Below are 19736 nucleotides of genomic sequence, written 5' to 3'. Positions count from 1 at the left end.
CAATGGTACTGTAAAACCTGAGCCTCTGCTCTCTTATTTGCCACCTCACAATTCAGAATGTTTTGTTTTAGCTGCTCCTCAGATCAGAGGAGCAGAGACTGTAGGATGTTTGTCTCCTGCCTTTCCTCGAATAAGGTGTGAAAAGTGGCCCTGCCTGACAACCATTTCATAGAATTTTGCATGTGAAAAATGAAATCTCACTTTAGAGGCATGTGACTGGAGCTGACAAAGATTTTAAGTTTCTGTTCTCATCTCCTTGGACATGGAGGACATTCTGAATTGTGTGAGGTCTCAAGAGCCCTACTGACACTGGTAAAACTGAGAAAAATGATTAATTAAAGTCTTTCTGTAATTCAGCCCTTTCTGAGGAGAAGAGTCACAGAATGTTGTGTTGGACTGGTGAGGTCATTCCTCAAACCCTGGCTTCAGTTTTGGGCCTCTCACTATAAGACAGACATTGAGGGACTGGAGCATGTCCAGAGAAGGGAATGGAACTGGGAAAGTGTCTGGAGCCCCAATACTGTGAGGAGCAGCTGAGGGAGCATGAAGTGCCTGGAGAAAAGGAGGCTCAGGGGGAAGCTTTGGCTCTCTACAATTCTCGATTGTCATGTTCATACAGTATTCTTACACTGAGTTTAAAATTTTGTTTGATTTCTTAAACTGTTGTCACAGGTGTCCCTTAAGGCAAGTGGAATAAGTGCAGCACTTGTTATTTGTAAGTTAGCAAGAGTCCTTGCTAATTTACTGCCAGCCTCAAACTGACATGACAGCACACTTTTGTGCCCCATTCCCTTCAGTTATTTGCCTTTTGTTAGATCACAGGGAAGCCAAGTATTTCCCCCAAGAAGAATATAATTTTTCTTGGAAGGATTCTCTGTCTCCTGATGGACTCCTTGTTAAGACACTTCGCTTCAAACACGTGCAGGTCTACAGCTGTTATCAGACTTGATGAGGCTCTCGGCACATCTTACTGCTCTCTTTATTGACTTAGTATTTAACGTGTCTTTGAGAGAATAGCATGTTGATATTGTGCATGTTTCAAGCACCCTGTTTTAAAAAAATAGTTTCAGAGCTGACAAAACAGCAGTTGCAGAAAATTTTCCTGAATTTCATCTGTACTCTGTGAAAAGGGTGAAACTGCTTTTCCATGTTTCAGTTGCTGCCCTTGTCTGCTTGGCAGATCCATGATTCAGGTTGGGATGGTCTGACCTCACATGGCTCCCTGAAGCCCTAAGTCAGCTCACAAACCTGAGTGACCCAAACAGATCTCAGTGCTTTGTGTGTGTCAGGTTGGGTTTGAAGTGAGTCTCAGCTGTTCAGCTCTCACCCTGGGCTCTTTACTCTCCTAGGTTACCCTGGGCAGGACTTCGACTGGGCCGACTACCTCAAACAGTGCGGTGCTGAGGCAGCCCCCCAGAGCTGCTTCCCTTTGGTAAGGCTCTCCTACAGGAAAACCTCCTCTGCTGCCTCACTGACATTTCTCATTCCAGGGAGAGGAACCTTTTGTGTGTTTCTTGCTTTATTGCCTTTCCAAGTAGAACAGAATATTTCAGCTGGAAGGGGCCTGCAATGATCAGTTATCCTGTCCAATGCCTGACCTTATTCAGGGCTAACCAAAAATTAAGGGTGGTGTCCAAACACTGACAGGAATGGAGCTTTGAGTCCCTCTCTGGGAAGCCTGTTCCAGTGTTTGACCACCCTCTCAGTAAAGAGGTGCTGCCCAATGTCAAGGCTGAGCCTGCCCTGACATGGCTAGGAACCATTCCCACACATCCTGTCCCTGGAGATCAGCACCCCCTCCACGTCCCCTCCTCAGGAAGCTGCAGGGAGCAATGAGGTCACTCCTCATCCTCCTTTTCTCCAAACTGGACAAAATTTCACTGGCTTTGTTGCCCTCCTCTGGACACATTTGAGTACCTTAACACCTTACCTGTAATAACTCAGGAAGGAGAAGAGATAAGAGAGTATAAATGAGGGTGAACTGAAGTAGCTGCACACTAGCTTCCTAGATAGGGAAGCAGTGGACCAAATGTTTCAGCTATGATAAAGCAGGCTGAAAATAAATGTTTGTTTTGTGAAATTGAGATGTGTAAGAGTCCGTGGAAGAGACATAGAACAGCATCAATGGTTGGCACTCCTGTAACTGTGGAAACAGGGCTTTTTAATAGACCTTATTTTCATTTACTAAGGGTACTCTTTCAATCTTCTATCCTTTCAGCTTGAAAAATTAATTCCATTGTATTAATCAATAAAAAGTCATCTTAAATTAGTACCAAATAATCATTTTACATTAAGCAGTGCCTGAAGGACATGCAAGATGTTGGGCTTTTGTTCGTTCAGTGACAGTATTGCTGTCCCCCAAAGCACAATACCTTGTCAAGCAGAAAAGGGTACTATTAACACCTGCCTTCCAGTTCCATTTACCATACTTGGGCTATTGCAGTGCTTAGAGGGAGAAATTTGAATAATTACCAGTTTTTGAAGAGAGTGTTGCTGGCTATGAATTCTTGTTGCCCTTGTTCTGTCTTGTAAACTGTGGCATCTTAGAACAGGTCACAGAATTTATTATCCCTTTTCTGAGAAGAGTTGATCACTGTAGGCTAGTTCCAGAATTCATAATGTATTGATCCTGTAATTACATTGCAGAGTGGCTCTGGGAAGAAGAGTCCTCTGTCTGGCTGAGATAAATCAATTATCTTTAATTCAAGCGCTCCAGAGCTGGATAAATACCTATTCTTATGTTTTAGGGATTTTTTTTTTTTTTAATATAAATGCAAACTATATTGGTGAATAAAGTAAGACCCTGCTTATCCAAAAAATGTAAAATGAAAAGAAAGCTTCCTGTTCTGCCTGCCAGAACTCAGATGAGGCAGGAATGTTATTTGCATACATAAAGTGGATTTCCAAGTTAACGTGATAGAGTAGAGAATCTGGTCAGACTGTTTGTCAGACTTATCACTCAGGTGGCAAGCAGCAGAGAATTTCTGATTGCTGAGAATGGACTCCATCCTTTCAGTGAGCCTCAGCATCCTTATTTTTTGAGGACTAATGTGTTCTTTGGTAGGTCTGTCTGTAAGGCCTTTTTTAACTTATATTAGGAACTACAACAAATTTATCTTACTTGTATTCAGCGTGCTAATTATCTGAAATCTCCTCTGGGTTGACTATCTTTCTGTTTTATTCAGGCACTGAGGGTTTTATGTATTGCTCCTGTTCATGGATATTCATATCCTATCCTGGATACACAGCTGGTGTCTTACTGAAGTATTCTGGCTTTTTCCTAGTTAACTTCTGACCATGGATTTAAAGAGAACATGAAACTTGAGGCTGTGAACCCAGTTGATCCTGAAGAAGTTTGTATTGCTACAGTCATCAAGTTAAAAGATTCGTACCTCTGGCTTCAGCTGGAAGGTAAGCTGATTTGGGGGAGGAGAGGAGTGCTTGCCCATCACTACACTTGCTTCTAGTGCCATCCCCAAACCTGAGGAGTATTTCGAGCAATCTCACTGTGTTCAGAATACAGGCAGTGAGGCACAGTTTCCTCAATGAAATCACAATCAAAACCCACTTGCGTTGTCTGTTTCCAGTTTGCCTTAGCTGGCACTGCTGATTTGAGCCAAAAATGGCATTTGTGCATTGCAGTGTCAGTGCTGGGCTCATGCAGTGTGCAAAGTGCTGAGCGGGGCCTTGTGACAGTTTCACAGATGAGTGACTTGCATTCTGAGCAAGCTTTGGCCAGACCTGGGAAGGAAAGTTTCTTCATTAAGATAGAGTAAGCCTGTGTCAGCTGTTCTCCATTATAATCCCATTTCTTGATTGGAAGTTCATCAGCATGCACTTACTATGCACTGTGCATCTCTGCTAAACTGCGGAAGGAAAATTCCCATCTCCAGCCTTTAGGAGGAAGTAAATGAGGTCAGGAAAGAATCTGGTCAGTAAAAGGGGATGAATAAATGATTGTTATTGTGTTCCAGACATACCATAAATAAAAGCAGCTTCCCTAACAAATGTACAGCAAGTGTTAACCAAATTAGTGGTTTTATGATTTGTCTCAATTTTTCTTTTTCTAAACTGAACAGGCTCCAAGAAACCCGTCCCTGAGTGTATAGTGAGTGTGGAATCAATGAATATATTTCCAGTGGGTTGGTGTGAGACGAATGGATATCAGCTCAGGCCTCCTCGCAAAGCAATAGGTACCAGTTCTCTTCGGTTTGCATTGTTGTGTTAGACCTGCCAGAGCAAATTACTGCAGAATTATTGCTGCCATCACTGAATTTGGAAACATTCATCATGCTCAGAGAATCTATGTGTTGCACAATTGTCCCCTTGGCTGCTGGGGCCAGTTGGAAGCCCTACAACAACACCAAACCCCCACAGTGTTGGCTTGAGGCTCCTGCACACTATAGGGGCCTGTGGGGTCAATCCATTGGCCATAACAAAGAAATCCCATTTGTGTATGGACACCCCCTGTGTTCTGCATTTACTTCTGTCTGAGCTGTTCTTGCTATGTCTGACTGATCCTGATTTTACACTTGCACTTGTGCAAAGTGAAATTAATGCCACAACAAAACAGTGTGGAGGGTGTGCACATTTTGGAGTCAAAATAAAGGGGACTGATTTTCTCAATGGGCCAGGTGGTGGTGATCCCTAATAACAAAGTGCTGAAGAGTAAACCCTACCTTTTTAACTACACCAGTAGGGCAGTCTTCTCTCAGCTGGTTGGGGAGGCATGTTTATTAAAGTTTAATGGGGGTTGGCGAAACTAAAAAATTCCTCGAGTGTTCATTAAGTAAGATAAGAAAATTTTTAGATTGAAATGAGCTGTCATTTTCTGCAAGTCAAAGCAAGAGAAATTTATCTTCTTGCACTGCCAAGGACAGATGAGGAAGAAGGGGGGATCCTAATTAGATAAAAGATGATGTGGGGGGAAAAAATCCAGAAGTTTGTTGGGGCCAAAGCCTGAATTTGCTGAAGAGGCAAAATGTTGCATTACCTTTTTTTATTTTACTACCTGATTGTGAAAGCCAGAATTAGCAAGTGGACCCATCACCTGAATGACTGACTTGGTTGCAGCAGTGTTTTCCTGCATAGCAATTATCTTAAGTCGTTTTTGTTTCTAACCAGCTGATTTCATTCCATTTCAAAATTAAAGTGTTGAAGTTACCATGCCAGGAAAGTGGTATATTGGTCCAAAGAACATAACCTTTGGGTGCTGAAAAAGAAAGCATGTCATGCCTTTTTGGCTGGTAGTACAGATGTTTTAGGGGCTCTGATGCAAATAGAGAGATACAGAAGGTTAGATTTTGTAGAAAACTGAGCGTATGCATGCTTGATTAAAAAAAAAAAAAATGTAACTTGAAGTAAACCTTCTGTTTGGGTCAGTGTGCCACTCGTGCAGGTGGGTCAGCTGTCTGACACTGCAGTGATGGGAACATAGATCTCTTTTGCTGTATAACTTAGAAGAAATGAGTCCACTATATATATATATATATAGTTCTACATGCTTCATTTGCTTGCCTCTCATATTCTGCTCTTTTTTTTCTTTCAGTAAACAAGCAGAAAAAAATTGCAGTAGTTCAACCAGAGAAACAGTAAGTAACAGATTATTTGCTTTTATTTTTTGTTGAGGTTTTTCTCTTTATTTTTCAATTGGAAAATATGCTGTGTTAGGGAAGATGTAGATTTGCAAAAGTGCTGTACTGAGGATTGAGAGATTGCACAGTGCATTTATGTTAATGCTGATAGATTCTGCTGTTGTTCAAAAAGACCCCTTGCACTACAGAAGGAGACAGAAAACTTGGAATTTGTTTTTTGGTAATTGTTCCTTCCCAGATGAAATTTGACCTAAAGCAGGCAAAAAGAAGAGTTCTACTGATACCTACAATTAGACTAGAATTTCTGTGTCATGCATGTGGAACTCAGTCTTTTGAGCCTGCTCAGAAATGCTCCATGGAATGCTCACAGTTGGCTTTATTGACTTTTACAGCTTTACAAACACCAGAACTGTCAGTAGTCCTGCCAGTGTTTGCATTGCTCCTAAAATACTGAGCAGACTGTTCCCCATGTTTTGTAATTGGGATCCTTACCAGAGTACTGGAGTAGTTTTGGTTGTATTTTGTTGAAAATCCAGCTTTTTCAGAAGGCATAAGGTGAGGCTACACTGCCTTCACATGAAATGTAAAGTTAGAAGGAGTCGGGGAATGTGAACTCCTGTGGGTGGCTTTGGGAGGTGTCTGTCACCATGGTGGCCCATGGACTTCAAGTAAGGAAAGATTGCTGCTGGCTGTAGCAGGGCAGGTGTCTTTTCCAAATGGAATTTGGTCGTTTCTGCATGTTATTGTGAAACAGGGGAGGTATGAAGAGCAGGTTAATAAGGCTGAAGCTAGGGAAAAAAATTGTAAGGTGTTCTAGTAACAGAGGGGTGATTGCTGTGACTATCTGTCTGTTTTCACAACCTTGTTCTTTTAATTTCAGAATTTTGTCTTCAAGGACAGTTCATGATGGACTAAAGAACCAGGAACTGAACTCTTCTGACTCAGGTATTGATCACAGAGGTCAGGCTAACAAAGAGTTAGCTTGTAAGAGTTCATCTGCTCCACCCTGTTAGGAGAGGGGAGAGGAGGAAAGGGTTTGGAGATTTTCATCCCTTGATAATTTGTTGAACTTTAAAAATGAATGAAACAAACAAAAACCTGCAGTTACTTGTGTTCTGCATTTCATATGTGCATTAAGCCTGGAAATCAGATTCTTCCACCAGAACATTGCCCCGTGTGAAGTTGATGGTGCACTCTGACACATGTAGGTGACCTTTTGTTGTCATCCGTTATGTTTGATCGTGTGGGAGAAGCAGGTGTGTTGTATCTGTGCTCAGAGCTGTTGGATTCTGGCTTTGGGAAGCAGATCTCTCTGTTTTTTATGTTAACTTCATCATGGTGATAAACAAAACCAATTCAAACAGTAAACTACTTTGTGTGCCAGATGGCAAAATCTAATAATTTTCTAAACTGTTGCGAGAAGGAATGTGATGAATAAGTACATCTGCTGGTGGAAGTCACACAGATCCATCCATTTGGCAACAGAGTGCCTCCTCTGCTGTTTTCTGTACAGTGAAGTGCACATCTGAACCTTCATCAAAAGCAAGTGTGATAAAATGATGTGTGCTTGTTTAGCATTTTAATTGGCTTTTAATAGAGTCATAATGTAAATTTGACTTCATTTATTTATCTGCCAGTGTTCAACTGCTGAATTTAAGGTCTTTAAGTGATAGTGTTGATCAATCAAGAAAAAGTACAACACTGCTGGGTAAAACAATATTGGTTTTGTACATTAATGTATTGCAATATATATTAATACTTGAATTTTGAGCAATGCTGGTCCATTATAGACATAGGGAGCTTGATACCACTTCATCAAAGGTCAGTTTATCAGTTGCTGCATCTTTTGTTTGCTAATCAAAGGAAAAGAATCCAAAAGTGCAAAACAATGTGATGCTGATGTTTTAGGATAAACAGTGGAGAATAACTGCCAGTTTCTCTGGTGGCAGAAGTTTGGAGGAGAGAAAATTGACTGGAAAATTTATCTGTAACTGCTGTGTAGGAACTGTTTCTGCTACCAAAAAGTTGGGATTGTCTTTGTTGTTCTCAGTGCTGTGATGCCATGAAGCATCAGACTAGCCAGGAAGGAATGTTTCTTTTCTGATACATGACCATCTTTTATTTACTGCAGCTTGACAATTTGTGAGTACGGGTGTGAAGTATGAAAAATGTTTTGGCAACGTGGAATAACTAATGCTGCCATTGGAAACATGACACAGAAACCACCTCAAATCCCTGTCATTCAGGACTTTCCCCCCTCCTTTTCCTACAGCAGACAAACTGTTAGGTACTGCGAGATTCTTTCCTGGGGCATTTGCAGCGTGTGATTTAAACATTTATTTTCTCATTTCTCACTTCTCAGTGGTAATTAATGGCAAGTACTGCTGCCCAAAGATCTACTTCAACCACCGGTGCTTCTCAGGACCTTACCTGAACAAAGGCAGGATTGCAGAGCTTCCCCAGTCCGTGGGACCTGGGAACTGTGTTCTGGTGCTGAAGGAGGTGAGCTGGATGGATACACTGCAAAAAAGCAGTGTGTCTAAAACACCAGGGTGTCTCTTTAATTATAGATGGGTAATTCAGAAATTTAGGCTGATGATGAGTAAAGAGTGTCTTTTTGCATATAATAAAGTATAAATCATGAATGGTTTTATGAATGGCTGATAAGAGTAAAAGCCTCTCATTTATCTGAGTAACACTCAGCCTTCTACTACTAAGTTTTATTTTCTGTTAAAACAGTATAACCTGTAATTACCACAATCAAAGGAGTTAGTATCTTTTTTTATAGCTGTAATAAATGTTTCCATTTTAGTTAACAGAATTTGGCTAGAGATAATCCCAAAATTCCTTTACAGTTTGCACTGTTGATGGTAAAACAGAGGAAATACAGATTTTCTTAGTCAAAATGGTAAACTACATTCATTAATTGGGAAATTAAAAGCGTTATCTGTGTTTTGTAAGTTGGATACAATTTGCACAGATAAGGTGAAATTACAGTTTGGCTTCTTTATGTACTTGAAGGAGGAGGAGGCCATTCTTTAATGCCAGAGAGCTTCTTCTCCAGAAGGTGTTTCACAGCAAATTTACAGATACTTTAATGTAATAATTATTTTTCTGAAATTTCGAAAAAGGTCATGGGGTGCTTATTATCTGACCAAGAGGCTGGAAATTTCCCAAGACATAACTAACTGGATATGCACACTTGAGGTGTCATGAAATGATCACTGTATATATAAGAATTGGCTCAACATACCTGGAATTTTTGCCTTCAGTACCAAGTATCTTAACGGGGACAGACCTTAAGAAAGACTTTCTGGCAGACATGATGTAAAACAAGAGTCTGGTTGTCAAGAATCAAGCAGATTATTGACAAAGGCCCATTTTTGTATGCAGAAAAGTGCCCTATCCTTCCCACCTGTTTCAGTACTTTATTGCAAGAACACAAAAGAGCAAATGTGAAATTCTGTGGCAGCTTCATTTAGTCTTGAAGGTTTACTCAGCCTCATTGCCTGAAAGCAGAAAGTTGCACAAATCCTGCTGGTGTGCAGCTGCTGAGTGGTGCTGAAAGTTCAGCCGGTGTTGCTCACTTGTATTCATTTCAGCTGTGAGTCTTGCTCACTGTAGGAATCCTAGAGACAGTTTGGTGCTTGCATTATATTTAATTATTTTCTTTGATTTCTGCACTGCTGTATTAGTAGCAATAAAACTGCAAATTTGTAATGTCAAGGTTGTTATGCACCAAGCTGGGAATGATTTAGAATAAGCACATAGTGAACATAAAAAGTACAATTAGAGAGCACATTTTCTACTATCCCTCACTAACTTCAGGTTATTCACAACTTCCAAGTTACTTTACAGTACCCGAGAAATTATAGTTTTGTTAAAATACAGACCTTATCATGGTTCATGGAAACAAACCAGATGAGAGCTTAGGATTCTGCACTTTGGTTTTGTTGTAAGCAGTAGGTTAGCAGGCAGCAAACTCCTGTAGCATTTTTTGGCACGTCTTCACATGACATACAATCTTAAAGATAATCGCTCAGATTCAGCCAAGGTTATGCAAGTTTGGGAGTACTCAGCCCCAGGCATTAATTTAGTGATGTGTAATTCAAGGGCAATGACTTGGAAATTGCTGGATACACTCGTGACTCTGCAGACAAAATCTGAGGGCTGGGAAGGCCCAAAGTGTCGGCTGCTCTCAGTGTTCGTTTTGGCACTGTCAGGAGGTGTCTGTAATCCTGCTGTGAATAAGTACTTTGATGCTAGATAATTTGGATGAATAGAAGTAATTTCCTATTCTGCCCTGGCACTTTAAAACAGATTTATTGTACAAATAACTTACACGTGTTTTCTGCAGGTTCTCACTTTATTGATCAATGCCGCCTACAAACCCAGCCGTGTCCTGCGAGAGCTGCAGCTGGATGAAGAGGCTGCGTGGCATGGCCACGGAGAGACCCTAAAAGCCAAGTAAATTCCTGTCCTCTTCCCCTCTCTAGTCAGTCTCAGTAGCTGCCCTCTGCAGCCTGTGCTTTAACTTACATTTCAGGGAAGGGGAAATCACTTAGAGCGTATCAAGATGCCAACAGTCATTAAATGTTAAATTCTTTATGAATTTCATTGTGAATTCTGGTGGAGTGCATGTGATTTTAATGCTCCATAATATGGTAGTGTACTCTGATACGGGCATGTGAGCAGCTAGAGATTGGTGCGGCACTGGTACAACATTGTACTGACAGACCTGTGGGCGAGGTTTAAGATTATTTCATTCACCTGAAGATAATTTATCAGTGTTTTAAAGCAGAAACTTGTACTGCTTCGGAAGCTTCTCAGGCACTTCGATGCAAATTTTGTAGTGGAAAAAGATGTTTCAGAAATAAAGTTAGAAGCTTTGAAATGGCCTGACATGGATGTCTTTCTACAGCAGTCTACCCTAAAGCACTCCCAGTTTTCCTGCTGAGCTTTTTGGGTTGAAGCTTCTTTGCAAGATTACAGCTAGGAAAAAAAAGCAGTGAACATATTTGCATATATTTGATAAGTCCAGATATTCCTTTATAGTCTAGGGATGGTTTTGTAATTAGGTCACTGTGTTTGCATATTAGAGATTAGATTTTTCCCAATGTGCCACTACACACTTCCCTACATAATTTTAAACGTGTCAGTAATTCTTTTGTTGGATCTGTTTCATATATATAAAAAGACATCTTTCCATATATTGAAGGATTGCTCTGAATTGGGCAATATGAAAGTGACAAAGGTTAATGTAAATAGAAGATGTAGCTGAGGAATAAAGAAAAAAATATTTGTTTAGTTTCATTGAATTTGCTGTTTGCTTTCTTTTGCCACAGTAGTGACACCTGGGGTATCTGGACTATGATGATACAGCTGTTATTTTTCAAGGTATTAACTAAGTCCTTGCAGGCTGAAATGTCTCTGGTAGATATCAGCACATGCTTGTAGCTGTGCTGGGAGAACAAAGCAGAAATGCTGAGCAGCTCTGGCAGATATTGCACAGTGCAGCTCTTTCAGTTGGTGAACAAAAAGGACAGATTTCTTCATTTGAATCAAACAGGAGCAGTATGTGGAGTCATGCAAGTGGCTGTGCTGGGGAATTGTTCAGCAGTTGGACAAAAGCTGATGGAAAATGTGGCAGTGGTCCCCTTGCCTTTGCAGGATGAGCACAGAAAGGCTCACCAAAGGCTGTCTGCTGTTACCTGAATGAGTTCAGTGGGAGCTCTCAGCCTTGGTTTGAGGAACCAACTGTCCATGTCACTGTGGGCATTTCTGCAGTCCCATAAAAGCAGAGAGGCAAACCATCTTTGAACAAAGAAAACAAAATATCTCGACTCTGGGACAGTCCTCTCAGATGATGTTTTGTACTTGTTGATGGGACAGTGTGGCTGTGTTTGGTACTGCAGCCACCTCTGATGGATTTTCTTTATTTGGGGATCTGACATAAGAGACAGGAGCTCCTTTTCCTGGACTTAGCAGTCCAAAAAGTTGCTCTTTTTTTTTATCATTTGATCTCAGCATTCTTGTACACCTTTCAAAGAAGTCCTTTTATCCTGGTGATTAGAAGATTCCTAATTATGCCTATATTTTCAATGCCAGATACAAAGGCAAGAGCTACCGTGCAACCGTGGAGGTTGTGAGGACGGCAGATCGGGTGGCAGATTTCTGCAGGAAAACCTGCATCAAGCTGGAATGTTGTCCAAACCTCTTTGGCCCTCAGATGGTGCTGGATAAATGTTCAGAGAACTGCTCTGTCCTGACAAAGACCAAGTACAGTGAGTAGTTCCCTGATCCATACCGAGGTTTGGAGTTTGGGGTGTTATATTTTAGTTTCTTTTGGCTTTGACTCCAGAAGGAGCAGCTCAAGGACTACATAGAGAGGCCTACAAAATATTCATGTTCCGGTGTGTAGGGGAGGAAAAAAAAATCTATGTTAAGTGGTAGAACCATGGCTTAGCTTCTGTTGTGTGCTTAAAACTTAATCTTTTTAAAAGAACTTTTTGTACAAGAACTGACCAATGTTGTAGTTTAAGTGGCATTATAATTGCTTTTACCAATTTGCTGTGGGGAAAAAAACACCTTCAAGCTCTTTTCTTAGTTTTTAGGGGTTTTGTAGACTGGCTTTAACCATTTGACACTGTGAGAACAAAAAGTGCATTGAGGCCATATTTCAAAACTACAAATCATCGTAAGAGGCACCATTAAATTGGACCATATCTTTGATAATTTTTGTATAAAATAGGATCATCTGGGAGCCTCTCAGAGATAATAAAGTAAATCTTTACAGGGCATACAAAATTGATCAGTAACTCTTGTTACTTAAATTGAAGTGGAAAATACAGACATACTGATTTTGAAGTTTTGCAGAACTGGGATTCTTATTGGGAAGTGTCCTTGTGTTGATTTTCCAGTCCCGATGAGGGGCAAACATAACCAGTGACACTGAAGGTGCATTTCAACACTTTGTTCCTTTCTCCTGTCCTGGTAGCACACTATTACGGGAAGAGGAAAAACAAGCGGATAGGTCGGCCCCCGGGTGGCCACAGCAACATGGAAGTGGCCATGAAGAAACCAAATAAAAGACGGAAGAGACGAAAACATTTCTTTGTCCATAAGAAGAAACGTTCTTCTACGTCCGTGGATAACACTCCAGCCGGATCTCCCCAGGTAGGACTCTGCCAGCAGCGCTCCTAGATCTGGGATGTGTGATCTTTGACTGCTTCGTTTGAAACAGCAAATGTTAGTTCCTTGTAACTTCAGACTTACTTCAGACTTTTTTCTTTTTTTCCTCACTCTTCAGGGCAGTGGGGCAGAAGATGAGGATGACCAGGATGAGGTGGATGAAGAGTCTCTGACTGAGGACAGCACCTCAGAGCACCAAGATGAACTGCTTGAAGAATCAGAGGTGTCAGAGAAGAAATCCCTATCATCATCTCCCACCCAGAGTGAACTGTCTCATTCCCTGGCTCAGGACCGAGACAAGCGGAAGAGGAAGCTCAGGACCTTTTCCTTCTCTGATGATGAAAATAAACCTCCTTCGCCAAAGGTAACTTGGAATGTAGATTTCTGCCCTGGCCTGCTCCCTGCTGAGCAAGCATCAAAATCTTGGGAGTATTAACCACAATATGCGTGTTCTCTGTTACCCCGTGAAGGGCATTGTGAAAACTTACAGAATAATTAAAATCCATGATGTTTGTTACAGTTGTGTTATAGGACTGGAGATAAAGACTAAGTATGTGTGATATTTTGGGAATTCTTTTGACTTGTCTAGGACATAAAGATGGAGGTTGCTGAAAAGCTGCAGCTGGACAGTAACCCTCTGGAATGGAGTGTGGCTGATGTGGTACGATTCCTCAAATCCACTGACTGTGCTCCACTGGCAAGGATTTTCCTTGATCAGGTATCATTTTCTGTCTGTTAAATGTTGAATCTGCCACTTGGCTTCTTACCCCTTAAGGAGTCAGAAAAAGAATTTTTTTAAATAGGGTTATGAGGAAACAAACAGTTGTGCAACCTGCAGCAGTTTGAGAGAGGAGAGTTCAGGGAATGACCAGAGTTTTTCAGGTTTCTTACTAGTGGGGGAAGAATATTTTGGTCTGCAGAGCCTCTGAATCCTAAAACTATAAATAATGCCTACAACAAAGCACCATGACAAGAGTTAACATTTTATTTGTATCTTGGTTAAAATTTGCCATAAAACCAGTGCCTATTAAAACTGTACTATTAGAACTAATGGTTAGGGTGATTTGTGGTGGTGGATGTTCCAGATGTACTTCACCTTGTGGAATCTCTATTTCTACAGGAAAATGCAGTGATTGGTTAAAATTACTTTCTGCATGAAATTCCCTTGGTTTCTTTTGTTTGGTTGTATTTTTTACAATAGAATCTCCTGAGAGTCTGTGCCTCAGTGGATTTGAGCTGGCATTTTAAGAAAAGAGTTAATCTGTTGTGTGTGAGAGATTTCTAAGCTGCCTGGGGGAGCATGACAAATGGTCACAAATCTGAAATTACAGCAAGTCAAAGCTGAAGGAGCAGGGAGAATAACAACAAAGTCACTATGGAATTTTTGTCTTCTGACAGGAAATTGATGGCCAGGCACTGCTGCTGCTGACCCTGCCCACTGTTCAGGAGTGCATGGACTTGAAGCTTGGACCAGCTATTAAACTCTGCCATCACATTGAGAGGGTCAAACTTGCCTTCTATCAGCAGTTTGCAAACTGAGGAGCAGCCAAGTTGAAGTGGATCTTTGAAGCACAAATACAAAAACATGCTCCTTTCTCTCTAGCAAGTAAAGCCAAATGAACTTAAACTGAGGCCCTGGTGACCTAAAAGTGTGTGTCAGCCTCAATTTTTTCTATTTCAACAGAAGGAAGACAACATCTGGAGCAAAACACCAATGCAAACACAGGGGCTACTCTACCAGCTGCCAGCTTGGGAACACAATAGTCTCTTGCTCTATGGTTCCCTTTTTTTTATTGTATTTTTTAATGATTACAGAGAAGTCTCCTATTGTGGAAAATGACGTTTCAAATAGTTCTCTTGGCGCAGAACTTTAGAAGAAGAAATGGATCCTGTTTACGTTCGCATGTAGGCTGCCAGAAATAACCTTTCTGTTCCTGATGTTTCACAGAATCCCCTCCCCTCCCTGTGGATGAACACTTGCTTTACCACAGCACTGACTTTGGAATGTGTTCTTTGCACATTCGTGTGTTAATGTTCCGATTTTTAATGAATTTGTTCATTGTTAGGACAACAATGTGGCCACAGGGTTCTGAATGTACAGTATAGCAAGGGTGTGGTTCCTTTTGAAGTTTTTTGTTTATTTTGGTTTGTTTCACTGTTGTTGGTTTTGCTTTTGTTTTTACTACCTCTGTAGCCTGAACAGTAGAAGCGATGAACAAAAAAGGGAGGGAGCTGCTCTTTCTGGACACACGGTCTGTGGCTGCACAGCAGTCTGGCTTCTGTGGGCATGTCCAGAGTGCAAACCAATGTCAGCACACAGAGCTTCTGTTCTGTGAGCTTTAGCTGAAACTTCTCTAGGCATAACCTGGATGGTTCCTTTTTTCAGATGTCAGAAAACTTAATTATTTTGCACTTCTCTTACAGGCAGGCTGTAGGACGTAAGGAAGGAAAGAGAAAGTGCCTCTGCATTTTCTATATTTAGGTTGTCAGGTTTCTTATTTTTTTTCTTTATTGTATGAAGTTACTTCCTTTTTCTTCTAGCAAACAATTGGGCCATGTACATAAAGCCTGTCAGCAGACTTTTGCTTTGCTACCTGAACATCTATTTAGAGAATACACTAAGGAAACTGCAATCAGTAGAGGACTGCAACATAGCTCTGCCAGTGTTTGCATTCTCGGAGCTGTTATGAGCTTGACTTTGTATTTTTAACTATCTACAGATGCTCAATCAGACTTGATAAAAATTTGGTGGGTTGGCAAGGGATTTGTGTGCTTTTATTGCAGAAAAGGAAAAGGACCAGTGGGACATCTTAGTTCCATCAGTAGACTCACAGTAGGATGAACTGCTGATTTTAATTTTTCAGGGTAATAAAACCCAATCAGCCACTTGCTATAGGCCAGTGCTTTACACTTTAAATAACCAGGCTTACATTACTTTCCATTAAAGATGTGGGGAAACTCACATCAGGCTCAAGATCTGCATCAAATAAGTGTTGAGTTTCAGCTGGCTTGCATTCATTCACTCTGCCTGTTCTTGGAGTGTTTGGAGGAGCACAGGCAGGAGCTGGATGTGTGCAGCTCTACTCCTTTATGTCCTGTTCAGATCCATCTCTGCAGGAAGCCCCTGGCCTACGAATGCATTTGAGTTAGGAAGGAGCTTGCTGCAGGGGTTGGTTTAGGAAAGATGCAGTTATTGGGTTCTGATGAACAGGGGTTCCTCTGGTCAAATGGAATGATTCAAGTGTCCCTTAGGCCCAGTGTGATTGATTGGCCATTCCAAAGCTGTGAGCTGCACAATTCAGCAAGGATGTGGTCTGTAGGCTGAGAGCTGAGTTGGCACAGCCTGTGACTGTACCTGCCACGTTGGTGTTGAGGGGGAGCTTCCTCCACTGAAAACTGCTGGGACTAAGCAGAGCTCAGTAACTGGAGGTTGTTGCTTTTGCCCCTTAGAATAACTGCTTAGTCAAGACAGAACTATTCACACAAGTATTAAAATCAGATTATTTTTTTTTAAATTCCAGAATCAAAATGTAAATGTCAAACTATTTATTAGCTGAATTTTCCTGAGGGAGGGCAGTGTGTAGCTAGGAAAATTTTTCTCCCATGTTGTAAGCAGAGTGTGAAGACACAATTAAATTGAAATCAAATTGTTCCTTTTTCCTCCTTACACCAGATAATGGTGTAAATGGATGTTTTGGCTCTTCATATTGTGCTTAGATCATTTGCCTGTACTCCAGTCCCTTAGGACAAACTCATTCATAAGCCATTAGGCTTGAAAAAATTTCTAAACAAACACTGCTGCTTTGCTCTCAGCATCTTGAGAAATTTAACCAGTAGAGAACTTCTGGGCTGGAAGATGATGCTTTTGGGTCAGTGCAGTAGAATTCCCGGAGTTCTGTTGTCCTGATGCCTGGCAGGATTAACCTGCAAAGCCAAGAGGTGTTGCTTCCACCTTTCCCCATAGACAGAGAGATGTCCTTCTAAGTAGTTGTCAGGAGAGGATGGAGCTGAACATGTAATTTAGTGGACCTGTTAACATGGTGCCTGGGGTTTTAAATACAAATGTCATACTTCCTTTTCTCAGTAAATAAAGCAGTCAGCAGTTTCAGCCCTTGGTGGGATACTTACTGGTCACCTCTGGCATGTTTTATAGGCTGGATTTTTCTGCCTTGTTTTGGGAGGCACTGACAGTCTGGTCCCAGTGGGATCTATTTTTGTTGAGATTTTCAAAAGGGATGTTTTCATTATTTGTGAAATGTTTTTTATGCTGCACACGAGTACTGTACACTCTGTTTCCTGGAAAAAATGCACTCTGTTTTATTGCTGGATTTAAAAGGAATAATTGGGGCTTTATCTTGATGGATGGTGTTTCTACTTGACTCTGTTTCAAGTTCCTCTTTCTCTCTATGTGGCAGATGATACAACTGCACTTACTTGTTCATCTTGCTCCAATATGACTTGAAATGAGCTCATGTGCTGCTTTAGTCACTCTGTTTCTTCAAAACTGGATTTGCGTAGTTGGTGGCTGAATCTTGGATTTGGGTGACAGCAGTGTTTCACCATCAGAAATCCCTGGGACTGCAGTAATTTAGGGTTCAGGCATTTGTGGTGTTCTCTAGCACATAATTCACCATATAGTACAACAAAGCTGGAGTCCAGGAGAAAGGCACTGATGTCCTATAAATGTCTTCAGTACAAGAAAATGAACTCTCCACTGAGCCTTGTGTACTGTTAATGTGGCTGGTAACAGGAGTTTACCCTTGGCTTGACCCGCTGAGGGTTTATGTTCTTGCTTGTCATATTCTCATATGCCTTGTGCAATCCTGGGCTTGCACATCATAGCTTTAGAAACCTGGTGGTACCACTTTGACTGTGCTAAGCTTAGCCTTGTTAGGCAGGAAGATTTTGTTGAGTCACTGTTGTGTGCTGTCTGCACTAACTCAAGGATTCTGTAACAGAGAAGTATTTGACCTCCAAAAATACGATTTTAATGTGGTAGAATTATCCCTAAAGCACAAGCAGCTTGCAGTCCATCCTAAACTGAAAGCAGTCCTTCCAGGAGAGGAGAGGTACAGCACTGATCTTGGTGAATGAAGACTACTTTTTTCCTAACTCTAAACATTTCTGAAAGTTCTTCTCTGAGGAATGAAATAAAAGACAGATTAAGTTCTGTATTGTATCGAACTCCAGGATTGTTTGCAGTCCCTTCTGGGATTAATGGAAACAGTACATACAGAGGAGTACAGGAGTGGTTTTAAAGATTACATTCTCTGTCACAACTTTTAGCAGTATTTTGTTGTTGTTTTAGGATTTGCCAGTGTTTGTTCTTTATTCCAGTGATGCTTTAAAGGAAGAAAGGAGTATTTAGCTGCTAGGTCCACAGAAGTGTAAATATATTTACAGTCGATTGGACTGAGCACTCCATTCTTCTGTCTGAAGTACAAAGCCTTGGTACTTCCTTAGCAGAAAGCCCAGTGGCTTGTGAGACTTTTGAATGTAATGGAATAGGCTTCAAAACTATCGAGCTCAAATTGGAGACTGGATACCTTTGGACCAAATCTGTTGTTACTAGATGAAGTAGCCTTACCAGAAAGCCAAAAATATGATCCTGTACAAAGCTACTCGTTAACCAGTCCTGTCACAAAGTGTCAGCCTGGTTACTGCCTACTGTGAGCTCAGATTACCTAAAAGTAACTAAGCACAAAGACATAGGCTAGGTCAGGAGACTTCAGATGTAGAATGAAGGCTCCCCTTCCAAGGAATTGTGTGCTGACCTCTTGTTTCAGAGTGCTGCCACCCTTCCCCAAATATGCATGTGGCCTTGTTTTCAAAGGCAGCCTTTTGGGCGGAGGATTGCAGTGGGACTTAGGAACACCAGAGACAACAAGCCTCTTTTATTGTTGTAAAACCAAAATACCAATCTGTATGAAACACAACGAAAATGAGTTAAGGTTAGTGACACTTTGTCTGCATGGTCATTTGTAGCTTCCTCAGCGTGGCATCTGTCCTGAAATGCACCAGACATGCAAGTGGACTTTTGATGAGAAGACAAAATTTGCTCTGTTCAGGTGCCCAGCCAGCAGTGTTTGACTCAGCTTTAAGCCATGGAAGTGAGCAGGTCTTGCACTGACAAAGTTCCAGGGCAGTGGGTCTGAGTGACTTGGCACAAACAATGGGACCCCTGGCCTGGCACAGACCGTGGGGAGCAGCCCTGGGGCTCGGGAACAGCTCATGGCACGGGGTCAACACTGAGCTCTGGGCACAAAGGGATTCTTACCCACTCTGAAAGTTGTTGAGCACCAGTTTCCAAGAAACCTCATGGCAAAACAAAACAAAAAATCTGGAGGTGTCATGTTTCTCCTTTTTTTGTTTGTTTGTTTGTTTGTTTTGTTTTGTTTTGTTGTTTTTGGGTTTTTTGTAATTTTTGTTTAAAATAAATTTAAAATAATCTCTATAGACAATCAGAGGTCTTCTAGGAGTCTCTGCCCAAAAGGGTGCCAACTCCACATCTGTGGGCCTCTTTCTTATACTAACTCATTGGAACTGATGCACTTTTCCTGTATTTTGCCTTTTTTAATTAGCTGCTTGTTCTTAAACAAAGATTTAAATGCATATTGTGTTGTGTACGTTCTGCTTGTTTTATCTTTCTTTAACTTTTAAAAGAAAAAATATATATGCAGTGAGACTGAAGTACTACATGGAAGAGAAACATGCACAAGAAAATATGCCTATTAAGTCCCACCATTGTTTGAGCAGGTGTAACAATTTAATCAGAGGATTTTTTTAAAAAAATATTTTGGATGGATATTTTACTTGTTTTGTCTGTAAATAGTGTACAAAAGTTTGTGTTATGACAGTTTTAAGTGGTTGTAAGAAAATTAAAAAAGATACTTAAACTGTTACTGATGGCTTTGTTATTAATATCATCATAAATACTGCTGCTGACCATGA

The 19736-nt window shown here is 41.0% G+C and overlaps 1 protein-coding gene across 1 annotated transcript in view; it reads left to right on the top strand.

Annotated features, from left to right (window-relative positions):
- The window catches only part of SFMBT1 (Scm like with four mbt domains 1), a 71823-nt gene extending 54042 nt beyond the window's left edge, over nt 1-17781 (top strand). Inside the window, exons 10-21 of the mRNA XM_083869573.1 lie at nt 1350-1432; nt 3285-3411; nt 4080-4193; nt 5549-5591; nt 6475-6539; nt 7957-8096; nt 9952-10061; nt 11703-11878; nt 12592-12770; nt 12904-13149; nt 13375-13503; nt 14184-17781. Coding sequence (XP_083725699.1) covers nt 1350-1432; nt 3285-3411; nt 4080-4193; nt 5549-5591; nt 6475-6539; nt 7957-8096; nt 9952-10061; nt 11703-11878; nt 12592-12770; nt 12904-13149; nt 13375-13503; nt 14184-14324 — 1553 coding nt within the window. The 3' untranslated portion in view covers nt 14325-17781. The remainder of the gene's footprint in view (nt 1-1349; nt 1433-3284; nt 3412-4079; nt 4194-5548; nt 5592-6474; nt 6540-7956; nt 8097-9951; nt 10062-11702; nt 11879-12591; nt 12771-12903; nt 13150-13374; nt 13504-14183) is intronic.
- The last annotated feature ends 1955 nt before the right edge of the window (nt 17782-19736 follow it).

Source organism: Zosterops lateralis (assembly GCF_965231275.1).
Source record: "Zosterops lateralis genome assembly, chromosome: 11".
NCBI classification, from domain to species: domain Eukaryota; kingdom Metazoa; phylum Chordata; class Aves; order Passeriformes; family Zosteropidae; genus Zosterops; species Zosterops lateralis.
Note: the sequence above shows the minus strand (reverse complement) of the source record. Positions and strands in the feature narration are given on the sequence as shown.